The sequence below is a fragment of the Alexandromys fortis genome, unplaced genomic scaffold (assembly GCF_014885135.2).
Source record: "Alexandromys fortis isolate MF-2015 unplaced genomic scaffold, M_Fortis_MF-2015_v1.1 scaffold_225, whole genome shotgun sequence".
In the NCBI taxonomy this organism is placed as follows: Eukaryota; Metazoa; Chordata; class Mammalia; order Rodentia; family Cricetidae; genus Alexandromys; species Alexandromys fortis.
The window spans coordinates 246,398-259,171 of NW_026068119.1; the positions used below are offsets into that span (position 1 = coordinate 246,398).

General features: G+C 46.4%; 1 protein-coding gene across 6 annotated transcripts in view; it reads left to right on the forward strand.

Moving 5' to 3' along the window:
• Nucleotides 1-12,774, forward strand: part of Atp2b3 (ATPase plasma membrane Ca2+ transporting 3) — a 71,220-nt gene that overhangs the window by 35,317 nt on the left and 23,129 nt on the right. For all 6 annotated transcript variants that reach the window (XM_050125047.1, XM_050125042.1, XM_050125045.1 and 3 more), the window contains 5 exons: nt 5,929-6,163; nt 9,393-9,572; nt 9,685-9,772; nt 10,174-10,280; nt 11,365-11,556. In XM_050125047.1, coding sequence (XP_049981004.1) covers nt 5,929-6,163; nt 9,393-9,572; nt 9,685-9,772; nt 10,174-10,280; nt 11,365-11,556 — 802 coding nt within the window. The remainder of the gene's footprint in view (nt 1-5,928; nt 6,164-9,392; nt 9,573-9,684; nt 9,773-10,173; nt 10,281-11,364; nt 11,557-12,774) is intronic.

Consider the following 12,774-nt stretch of genomic DNA (forward strand, 5'->3'; position numbering starts at 1 on the left):
ATGACACCACATTTGGTTCAGCCATTCGTCTATTGTCAGACACCCAGATTCTCTCTACATTTGGGCTCTTATCATTCAAGCACAGGTACTAGTTTGAACACACACACATTGTCAACCCTTTGGGGTATGCACTGTGTCAGAATACTTGTTCTAGCTGCATCAGATCATGAGTCAGGAAGATATCTTGAATCTAGGAGTTTGAGGCCAACATGAGCAACATAGGGAGGCCCTCTCCTCCAACCACCACCAAAAAAGGAGAGAAATCAACTCACAGAAGATTTATTTAGAATTATAATTTTAAAAGTTCAGTCCATGGTCAGTTGTCCCCACTGCCTATGGAGCTGTGACAGGATGAACCACCATGGCAAGGAGAATATGGTGAAGCAAAAGGCTAGGAAAAGAACAAGGAAGAGGAAGAGACCATAGTACCACAAATCTCTTCAAGGGCAATGAAGATCCCCCAATGACCTAAAATTTTCCAAAATGCCCCCATGTTAAAGGTTGTACCACCACCCAACAGCATAAAAGTGGAGATCAACCATTTGATCATCCCTGCCCCTCAAACTGTCCACTCCTAAGATTCCTCCATGTCTTAACTGTTCCAAAAGTCTAAGTTCAAAGTCTCATTTGCACTTAGTATTGAGTCCCTAAAAGTTCAAACAACAATTATTTTAACATACAATGGCACAGAGTCAATATTCCCATTCAAAAAGGCAGGAATGGAAGGAAGCATAGTGAGTGCAGATTGAACCAAAGCAAAACAGAAAATGAAAAACTTGTGACTCCGTGTCCAATAGCATCTGAGCCATGTGGTGATGTGATAAGAGCTACAAAGGCCTTAGCAGCCCTCTCTCTCTCTCTCTCTCTCTCTCTCTCTCTCTCTCTCTCTCTCGCGCGCGCGCGCGCGCGCGCGCTGGATTTCCTATTTCCTACAGTTTTCTTCAGCAGGAGTTACATAGTGTGAGAATCTGTAACTTCCTGCAATCTCTCCGGTAGCTTCAGCCTCACACTCACAGGTGTGTGCACTGCCTAGAGGGATCCTGACACAACCACACATCTATCTCCTGGCTCCCCAGACTTTCCTTTAAAATCTAGGTGGAAACATCCACAACTCTGCAACTCTTGCATTCTGAACCTCTGCAGAATCACTACATGGGAGATGCCAAGGCCTTCCACTAGTTTGAGCTACATCTGGACTCACTTGAACCTCGGCTGCAGTGACTTCTGGGTTTCTTCCTGGGTGAATGAGTAGGACAAGCAGGACATCCTAGAGCTGTCCCCTCAAAAGACTCTGCCTAGAAAGTCTTTAAAAGCAATTAGTATTTATGCATCCCTGAACTGTGGTGGCTGTGGCCTTGCTCATTTCTGAGATTCTGTCCAGACATCGTTCCTATAGTATCAGGGTAATGGTTGCCCTTTTGAGGTAGCACTACCACTTCAGCAACGTCCTCTTGCCTGGAACATTATAGCACATCTTCTCTGGATAAAACTGCAAGTCTTCTTTTAAAAACGTTTAAAATTACATTTGTGTGTGTGTGTTTATGCACACACACAATATGTGGAGACCAGAAGACAAATGTGAGCGTTAGTTCTCTCCTTTCACAATGTGGGTCCTGGAGATCAAAGGAAGTCATCATGCCTGAAGGCAAATGCCTTTACCTGGTGAACCATCTCACCAGGCCTCTCTTCCTTCTTACTCTGATTACATTAAATTAGGCTTAAAAAAAAAAAAAAACAACCACAGACTGAATGCTGGGATGCTTGAAATTTCCTCTGCCAGATTAATTAATCTACCCTCCTTTACATTTAACCTCACGCTGAGTGTGAGGGCATGGACAAAAGTGTAGACAAGATCTTTTCCATAGGGGGCTGGAGAGATGGCTCAGTGGTTAAGAGCATTGCCTGCTCTTCCAAAGGTCCTGAGTTTGATTCCCAGCAACCACATGGTGGCTCACAACCATCTGTAATGGGGTCTGGTGCCCTCTTCTGGCCTGCAGGCATACACACAGATGGAATATTGTATACATAATAAATAAATTTAAAAAAATCTTTTCCATAGCATAATACAAATGGTTTCCAGTCCAATTATCAATCCTTGTTCTCATCTCCAAGCTTGCAAGCACAGGCTTTACTGTTTGCATCCCTATCAGCATTCTAGTCCTCTGAGTTCCCAACAGAGCTACCTGATAAACTCTGCTTACAATTTACAGTTCTTAAATTACTAGTAAGGATGAGGAGATATTAGAATATTTCTATGTTGCTGGTGACAACATAAAATAGTATTATTGCCATGCCAGGGGAGGTAACTCAGTTGTTTAAAGAGCTTGCCACACCAAGCAAAAAGATCAGTATTCCAGCCAGGTGGTGGCACACACCTTTACTCCCAGCACTTAGGAGGCAGAGGCAGATGGATCTCTGAGTTCCAAAGCCAGCCTGGTCCACAGAGAGAGTGTCAGGACATGTAAGGCTGTTACACAAAGAAACCCTGTCTCCAAAACAAACAAGCAAACAAAAAACAAGAAGAAAAAAGGTGGGTATGTAACTTGGTCCTTGGAGAGAAGGGAAGGGGCAATTGTGGTAGGGAGAGAGACACACAGATAACTGGATTTCATTGGCCAGCCATTCTAGCCAAGTAGATGAGCTCCAGGTTCAGTGAAAAACCTTATCCAAAGAAATAAGGTGGAGAGTAATTGAGGAAGACATTCAAGGTGACCTTTGTCTCACACATGCACACACCCACAGACACATGTGCATATACTACACACACACACACACACACCACATACTAATAGTATCATTTTGGAAAATATTTTTATATTTTATATGGTTTCTCAGGAAGTTAAACATGGCACTACCATGTGACCCAGCTGTTTTAGTTCTTGGCATATGCTTGGTAATTCATTGATTGTCACCTTGACTGTACTGAGGGATATTTAGAAAACTGGTACCTAGAACTAGGATCATTGTTGTCACCATGCCTGATCCTGTGAAGGAAAACTTAGGACTGACTTGTAATAAGAGTTAGGAACATTTGGAAACATACACTAGAGAGTTGTCTGTCTTTTGTTGTGTTTTTAAAAATCCTTGCTATATACTGACTACTAAATCCTCATCAAACATATAGTTTGCTCTTTTCACTCTCCTTACAGTGCCTGTAGATGCACAGATATTTTCAAATCATGTTGAAATGCAATTTGTCTGTTTTTGCTGTTGATGTTTATGTGGGTTGCTTTTGGCTTACTTCGTTATCTTTAGTTTTTATTCCATTTATTTATTTTTAAATTATTGTTGATTGATATGTATGGATGGTTTGCTTACATGTATGCCTATGTACCAAGCATGTTTTGTGCCCATGGAGACCAGTGGGGGCATTGGATCCCCTGGAACTGGGGTTACAATAGTTATGAGCTACCATGTGAGTGCTGGAAATCAATCCAGGGTCCTCTGGACAAACAGCTATTACTCTTAACAACTTTCCAGCCCCTATTTTTTCAATATATGTGAGGTTTTTCCTATATGTATGGCTGTGCACCACATGCATGTAGTGCCTGTGGAAACCAGAAGGGGCATCAGACCCCCCAGAACTGGAGTTACAGGTAATTAAGTAGGTGCTGGGAATCAAACCCCTATCCTCTGTAAGAGTAGCCAGTGTTCTTAACTGCTGAGCCATCTCTCTTGTGCCTACTATATTATTTATTGTTTGTGTGACTTCATGTGTGTCACACACATGCATATGTACACACAAGTGGAAGTCACAAGACAACCTATAGGAGACTGTTCTCTCCCTCTACCATGTGGGTCCCCAGGATTGAACTCAGGTCATCAGGCAGAAATCAAGCACCTTGACCCTTTAGGTCATCTCACCTGTCCCCATTTGGTTTGTTTTCTGAGACAGAGTCTCCACTCTATAGCCCAGGCTAGCTTGGAACTTGCGGTCTTTCTGCCTTAGCTTCTCGAGTTCAGGAAAAACAGGCATGTGCTACTATATCTGTAGTGAGGTTTCTTTCAGAGATGATAAAAATATTCGAAAGCTGACTGTGGTTATGTTGTGTGCGTCTGAAGATATACTAAAAATTGTTGAGTTGTATACATCAAATGGGTAAATTGTATGGTTTGTGACTTGTATCTCAATGAAGATCCTTGCTCTTGGCCTTTCTCTTTTCCTGAATCCCTCTGCCTCGTGCACATGGCTTTTGTCATCTACTCTCAAGGCCTTGAAAACAGAATCTCCAATAGGACACCAGGGTTCTCTGCCCCCAGGCTCAGTCTGTTCAGTCTGCCCCGTGCTCTCAGCAGATCTGACAACCAAATACATCTCTACTTGGTTGCCTTACTCAGAATACTGTCCCCAAACAGCCCAGTCAGCCTTTGCAGCCCATAGTGAAGGCCACCTCTCACCTGAAGCACTCCCTACTGGGGTAAAATGAAATGCTATATTTGAAGGCCCTGGTTCTCTTTCTGTGCTGCTCCTTTGATGGGTACTGAGGCTGCCACCAGCCACTCTGCCCTTTGCTGACTGGGACACAAGGAAGTTACTACTCTGTCCTGCTAGCTCAACCTCCTCATATAATATGGGGATTCTGGAAATATGAACCTCCTGGGAGTGTTGAGAATTACATGAATGAATCCATGACCCTATAAAGATGTCAGTCTATAGTGGCTTTTGTTAGTTTCTCTCTGTCACCCCCCCCCCCAACCTTGATAGCCAGCTTTGCCAGTCTCATGGCACCTTCCAAATAAGGCTCCATTAAGTTTAAACATAACTTTGCTGTAGCTGCCTTCCCTAGACCTGTCCCCTTTGAAGCTCCCAGACTATTAGAACTGGGGCTGAGGCAGCTACTGCCACATGTTGTTCCTGCTCCACTCTCTCAGAGGACTGTCCATTACTTTTGGGTTCCACCTACATTCCATACCCTTGTCCTATAGAGCCTGTAGGGGAGCTATCATAAGCTTCAGGCTTCCACCCCTCACCTGGCTATCTTAGCCAACCAGGGTGTGAGTGTTCATAGGTTGCTGTAACAAATGGCCCTATGATGGCTTAAAATAACAAAGTCTTAGACTGATTAGATAAATGAATTGGTAAAGTTCTTGCCTCAAAAGCACAAGGACCTGAGTGTGATCCTCAGAAGCCATGTAAAAAGCTGGGTGTGGTAATCCTTATAATTCCAACCCTGGGAGGGCAGAGCAGAGATGGTTGATCCTTGGGGCTCTCTGACCAGTTAGCCTACCCTACTCGGCAAGTGTAGGCCAGTGAACGAGCCTGTCTCTAACACAAAACAAATAACAACAGGTGGACAGTGACTGAGGAACAATACCCTAGTTCTGAGTTTTGATTTACACACACACCAACATAAATTTATTACTTCACATTTCTAGTGGCCAGAAATCGAAAGTTGAGGTGTGGGCCAGCTGTGCTCTCTCTGAGAGTGGGAAGGGAGGATCTTTGCTTGCCTCTCCCTAATTTTGATGCTTAGAAGGCATCACTCCTATTTCTTACCTGTGGTCACATTACCTTCTCCCTGTTTGTGCACTGAAGGCGTAAGTCACGAACAAGGCCACACCAGTTTGGAGTTATGATTAATAGGGTGTTATTTATTTAAAGGGGAAAACTTACAGATCACCGTCCCAGACAACAGCCATCTGCACAACCAGGAAGGGAGTCTAGTCTCCTGCGGAGCAGGAAGTGAAGAGAGCGAGCAGAGGAAATAGCCGCTTTTTTAAAGGGAGAGAGACCACGCCCCAATGGGCTGGTATCACAGCAGCTATTGGTTGGAGGGGCGGAAGGACCTCCCGCAACAGTGCACATCTGCATCCTCTGTTCTTTAGAATATCACTGTTTAAAGTCCCATCATAATCCAGTATGACTAGCACTATTTCCTCTTATTTACTCCCCATTCCCACCTCACCTTCCCACCCCTCCCCTGCCAGGTGTACCAACATCTTAAACAGCAATGGTGAACTCCGAGGATTCCGTCCTCGGGACCGGGAAGACATGGTGAAGAAGATCATTGAGCCAATGGCTTGTGATGGCCTCCGCACCATCTGCATTGCCTACAGGGACTTCTCTGCAATCCAGGAGCCCGACTGGGACAATGAGAATGAGGTGGTGGGTGAGCTTACCTGCATAGCCGTCGTGGGCATCGAGGATCCTGTACGACCTGAGGTAGCTGCCCCTTTTCTGGGAACTGCTCTAATAAATATTCCCCAGGTTCAAGGTTGTCCTATAGGTGACAGGGTGGCTTTTTCCACCCTGGACTTCCACACTATAGGCTTGGAACACAAACATGCGTGGTGGGAGTCACTTTCTTCTGACTTTGCAAGATGTCACACCTCTTCCCACCCTATTTATAGATAGAGCAGCCTGGAAAACAGAGACTTGGAGTCCCTCAGGCCCATGGGACCTTCCTCAGTGCTTTTGATGTCCTTGTCAAGGCCTCTTGTCCTTGACCTATGGGAGCTCCGTGGGCCTGCCTGGCCTCTGGACAAGGCTCACACTCCACTTCTCCTGAGTGTCTGTAGGACCAAGTGACTGAAGGCTCAGATGAGGGGAACTGAAGAACTGGAAACAGCTGAATTGGGTGGATATTGGTTTGGGAACACGGTGAGCAACTGTCAGTCAAAGGCTTAATTGTGTCTGAATGAGATTAAGCGCACATCCATGAAGATGTCAACTAGGCATGTAACTGTGGAAATGGAGAGCTTAGAGCATACATTCTGACTGGAAAGACATCCTAGAAACATCTTCCTGTGCATGTGAAGTCACTGAGAGTAGCTTCCAGTGATAGAGACCAGACGTAGGGGAGGGGATGGTTCTCAAGGGTCATATGGGTGAAGCAAGCATAGAATGAAACAGGTTGTCTGCCTATTGATGGTCTTGACATTGGGAGGTCACTGAAGCCTTTGACCCAAACACATTTTATGTGATGTTTGTATTTCTTGGTCTTTGAAGATGAGGGATTCTTGTGAGTGGATCCTGAAGAAAAGATTGTGAAAGGGCCCTCTATCTTCCCAGCCCTGTCTGCTGGTATCCGCCTCATGTTAGACTACCTTGATTCTGCCCATTAGCCTGAAAGCACTTATCTGTGGGAACTGCTCTGGAGCTTTGGGTAGGACAAGGAAGGAGAAACTTTGCATACAAGGTCACAAAGCAAAGGTTCTAAAGCAAATACTCCCCACATCTAAAGAATGGCCACGGGTCACTGTCAACTGTATATCCTTGTATTCATTGGGAATGGCGTGAGAACTAGAGTCAGCACAAGAGACCTAGGCTGGGCTGGCAGCAGAGTGAGCCCCAGGGCCAGCTATACAATAATATTTTTGCAAGTTTTCACCTCAGGATATGTGAAACACAGACAAGTGTTAAGAAAGACATAACCAGGACCTAGCCTCAGTGGATACCACGGGGCAGGGGTGGTCCAGGGTTGAAGCTCAGGACAAGAAGAATGTATCTCGGTTTAGGTGATAACTGAATGATCCAGGGAACAAGGATAGCTCCTCTGTGACTTAAAATGGCTGAGAAGGAGTGCTGGGTGGTAGTGGTGGTGCATGCCTTTAATCTCAGCACTCAGGAGGCAGAAGCAGGCGGATCTCAATGAGTTTGAGACCAGCCTGGGTCTACAAGAGCTAGTTCCAGGACAGCTAAGACTGTTACACGGAGAAGAATCTCTGTCTCTAATTCCCCACCCCCCAAAAAAAGTGGCTAAGAGGGAGTTCAGCAATAATGTTACTGGGAGACCAGACATCAAGTCCTGGCTCTGGGGCAAGCACAAGGGATCAGCGAAATCTCCATGAGTCTTAGCCAAACTCTCTGGGCATTGGAGAACACAGGATGGCCACCAGAGGGGGGAAGAGAGCTGTGTCTAGAGAAGTCCCACAGATGAATACTAGACCTAGGAACTTCTACAGACATCCGCTCCCTGCTTATGCTAAAGGGGCCTTGAGGAGAAAACAGGAAACTGGTCAGAGCAGACAAGGAGAGAACAGTCTTTCCTACAAGGTAGGGTATCTTCTGGGGTGGTGTCCCTGCCACCTGGCTGGGAGGCTGAGAGCTTGGAGACTGAGTATGTGGGTGGGCCTTGGAATGGTGGCTGCACCTGGACCCTGGGGTAACTCTGTTCAAAGTTCCCAGATTCCAGATTCAACATGGTCACCTGGAAGCAGCAGAAAAGGCGGCTTCCAGCCAGTTTGGGAAATGAAGCTGCAGAGCGCCTTACACCCCTACTTGAGAGGAAGTTCTCTGTACTCAAGGTCTTATGGAGCACCTTAAGACCCTAAGAGAACAGAATGTGTTCTTGAGACTGAGCATAAATGAGAAGACACATCACACACACACACACACACACACACACACACACACACACACAGAGACAGAGACAGGGACAGAGAGACAGAGGCAGTGAGTAAGCTACCACTCTATCCGAGGTATGTCTGTCCTTCCCTGTCACTTAACAGTTCTGGCTTTGATTATCAGATCACTATCAAAGCCTTCAATAGGGACACTCTGTTCTTGTTTGCCACAGTCTACTTCTTTCCTGATCCTGACTATCCCCAAACTTCTCTGTTCCTCTTGCCCACCCTGCCTCCTCTAGGCTCACTAGTTCAGGCGATTAGGCCAAATCTAGAGATCTCCTACATTCTTTCCCCTCGGGTTCAGCAGACAGCCCACCACTGTTCACGGGGTACCCACCAAGGAAGTCAAAGACCTAGACCTCTCCTCATCCAACTCTTCAAACACTGAGCTGGCCTTTCTCCTCCTCAGTGCATATGCTATTCCATCCGGCCTGGTCTGCGGCCCCAGGGCCTGAAGGGCCACACATACCATGTGTTTGGAAACTGTCCTTCCCATCTGCCCACTACTGTTACGATGCTGCAAGGCCCAGGCTGGTCTCATGGCTTCCCACCCTCTTGTCCTGTTTTGTGCTTTGTGCTTGGGGTTCTCTTTCTCCTTCCTTAGTTCTAGAACCTACTATGTTATTTGAAAAAGAAATGCAGGCGTTGTAATCCCAAGTAATGTCCCACTCCCTCTAGTGAGTACTTTATATAAAAGCTACAGCTGAGACAAAGATTAATTCCTGAGGAAAATGGTTGAGTTCTATGCTGAAAAACCATAACAAACTAGACAAGAGTGGGAGGAGTTCAGCATAGCTGGGTCTAAGTCACTGCTCATCCTGTGAGCAGCCACAGTGAAGGAGATGTCAGGGACAGTGGGCTGGGGGGCTGGGGTAGGTACCTGCCCACTGCAGGCCCTCCTCTGAACTATTTCAGACCACACTCCACAGACCCTGCCCTTGAATATACTTCCATATTTGTTGGAAGTTGGAATTCTGCAAATCTGTACCAGACACAAAATATGAGCTTGTCTTGCCAGCCCCACCCATTCTTGTATCTCCCAGGTTCCTGAAGCCATTCGCAAATGCCAGCGTGCTGGCATCACAGTCCGTATGGTGACTGGAGACAACATCAACACTGCTCGGGCTATTGCAGCTAAGTGTGGCATCATCCACCCAGGTGAAGACTTCCTGTGCCTGGAGGGGAAGGAATTCAACAGAAGGATTCGAAACGAGAAAGGCGAGGTAGCTCCCTGCATCTGTCCTGGGCTGCTGCTTCTCCCATCCCTCTCCCATCACTACCAGCCACAGTGCCTGTCTGCAGCCTAGATGCTGAGGCCTCCATTATTTTCTCCAGATAGAACAGGAGCGGCTGGACAAGGTGTGGCCCAAGCTGCGAGTGCTCGCCCGGTCATCTCCCACTGACAAACACACGCTGGTCAAAGGTAACCAAATGTGTTCACCCTCTTCAACATGTGATTGTCTCTGGCATCCCTGAATGTTGTCACCTGCTCTTAGATTCTAGGGTGGAAGATTCTAAAGACTATGACTAGAAAACATCAAACTAATAATGGCTCATAGAAGCAGCCCTTCATTGGAACAAATGGGGAAACCAAGGCTGGGACAGGGAGACAATCATTCAGTTCACACAGTGTGGGACCTTCCCTTCTACCAAATCTTGCCAGCCTATGTTACTGAACAAAGGACCTTGGTGGAAGTAGGGGGATGAAGTTACCCCATTAAAGCCTGAGGACTTGACCCCATAAGTGACAAGGAGCATAGAAGCAGGCCATACCAAATATTGGCAGATACTTTCAACCCTACCCTAACCCATTCTGTGTTCCAGGCATTATTGACAGCACAACTGGTGAGCAGAGGCAGGTGGTGGCTGTGACTGGGGATGGTACCAATGATGGGCCAGCTCTCAAAAAGGCAGATGTGGGCTTCGCCATGGTAAGCCATCTGGTGCCAGACCAGTTCATCACACAGATGAAATCATGTTTCTCCTGGACTTAACTTTGCATCAGAAAATGGAGAGCCAGTATCAGCGCAGGTGACAGACTGCTAGAAGCTTCCTTCACTCACATCTTGACTGCTTGTGGCTGTGTGGGCTCTGACCATTAACAAATATATATGTGATTTATTTAAAGACATCTGGTGTGAAGACACCAGAGGTTACAGTGGAGCCTAACTGCACCACTGAAGAAAAGGAGAAATGCTTAGCAGTGGCTTGACAACAGTGGTACGTGCCCACAATCACCTGTTCTTAGTCCACTCAGAGTAGCCCCTGGCCCCAAGAGTGATGAGCAGAGACCACAGGGAGTTCTTCCTCTGCTTTCTCTCTTTCTGATCATATAGATCTAGCTCTTCTTACTGAGCAGGGCGGCCTTGTAGATACTGCCCACATGGTGAGCCCTGCCCCCAACTCACAGTGGTTAGCAGCCTAGTGTCACACACCCCCCCCAGAAGAAAGGAGAACCTTTCACTCAGTCATATTTGGTTCAGCAGTGGGATGGGGAAGTACAGCATTCCTGGACCTCACAACCTGGAGTAGAGAGCAGGCTGAACTGTCCAGAGTGACTGATGTCACAAGACCAGGTCCAAGATGGAGTGGGTGAGGGCTACACAGACTTGATGTCTATTGCTATGCCCAAGCTTATGCGGTGGAGCAGCAAAAATCTGCCGTGGAGCCAGGGGATGGGTCCTTTCCCCTACCCAGACAGACAACCCACATTTCTCAGGGTTTCTTCAAGTAGCCAGACAAAGGACTGGTGAGTAGCTGCCCAGTGGCAGCTGGGCCTTGTGGAAGGCTATATGGATGGCCATGTTGTTAACAACCATGTTGTTTAGCAGCAAAGGCCCCCTCACAGCCAAATGTGGCAACATGCAGTTCGCAGCGTAGAGTGTGTTAGATTAAAACAAGTGCTGTTCAATTAAGGCCTTATTTGGAAGAGAAAGGCAGGGGACCATCCCAGGTGGGCTGGGTGCCCAAGGAGGACTTGAGAAATACGCACTATGCTTATATACCATCCCCCAGGGCATCGCAGGCACTGATGTGGCCAAGGAGGCCTCTGACATCATCCTGACTGACGACAACTTCACCAGCATTGTCAAGGCCGTCATGTGGGGCCGCAATGTCTACGACAGCATCTCCAAGTTCCTGCAGTTTCAGCTGACAGTCAACGTGGTGGCTGTGATCGTGGCCTTCACAGGTGCCTGCATCACTCAGGTGGGCACCAGGGGCCTACAAGAGGCAGTTGGTTTCTAATGACAGTAATGTGGGCTCAAGAGGGCCATATTAAGAATCTGCTTGTTGCAGATTCTTTTTATTGAAATCAAAATCATATACAAAAAATCTTATCTCTTCATGGTAGCTGTTTAGTAGATTTTTTAGTATATTCACAGTGTGAATCATCACTTCCTTCTAGTTCCAGAACACATTCATCCATCTCAAAGGAAACCTTTCGCCTACCAGCAGTCATTCCCCACCCCACCCCCAAGCCCCTGACAACTGCCACTTCTTTCTGCCTCTATTTATTTGCCTGTTGTAGATAATTTGTATCAGTGGAATGAAATGGCATGTGGCCTTTGGGGTTTGTTTTTTACATTTTTTTTTTGCCAAGGGGGATGGGCATGTGTATGTGCTGCAATGCACATGTGGAGGCCAGAGGACAACTTGCATGAATAACTTCTCTCTTTCCACCATTTGGGTCCCAGATAATTGAACTCAGGTTTGTGCCTCTATTCACTGTGCCAATTTGAAGATTCAACATATGGCCTTTGCACCTCACATCTCACTTGGCATGTTTGCAAGATTCATCCATCTTGCAGCTTGGCCCAGTGCTTTATTCATTTTCATAGCTGCACAGGAGTCCACTAGGCCCCATTATGTTTGTCATTCATCCATGTTTTGGACCACTTCCGCTTCATTGCAGTGTAGTGTTGCTAGGAACGCTCATGTCCAAGTTTCAATATGCATATGTCGTCCACTCTCTTGGGTTGAGATCTGGGAGTAGAATGACTGAGTTTCAGAGAAATTCTATATTTCCCCTTTCTCAATGCTTTCATCTTACCCATATGTTGGAGGCCAGAATTTATTGATTTCTTGTTAGGGATGGTTGACTTTATTGTCAAAAAGTAGTTAACTATTTTGAGTGATTAGCTTGATCCTTTAGTGTGTGTGTGTTGGCAAGGTGTACATACACGTGCATTCATGTTTATTTAGAGATCAGAGGTCAACCTCTGGTGTTCATTGGAAGTTTTTCACCTTGTTCTTTGAGAGACAGACTTTTGTCAATAAGACCCCAGCCTCACTGATTAGGACAGGCTAGCTAGACAGCAAGCCTTAGAGATCCTCACATCTTCATCTTCCCATCACTAAGATTACAAATTCACACTGCCATGCCAATGTGATCTGTGATACAGATTCTAGAGGTTGAGCTTAGGT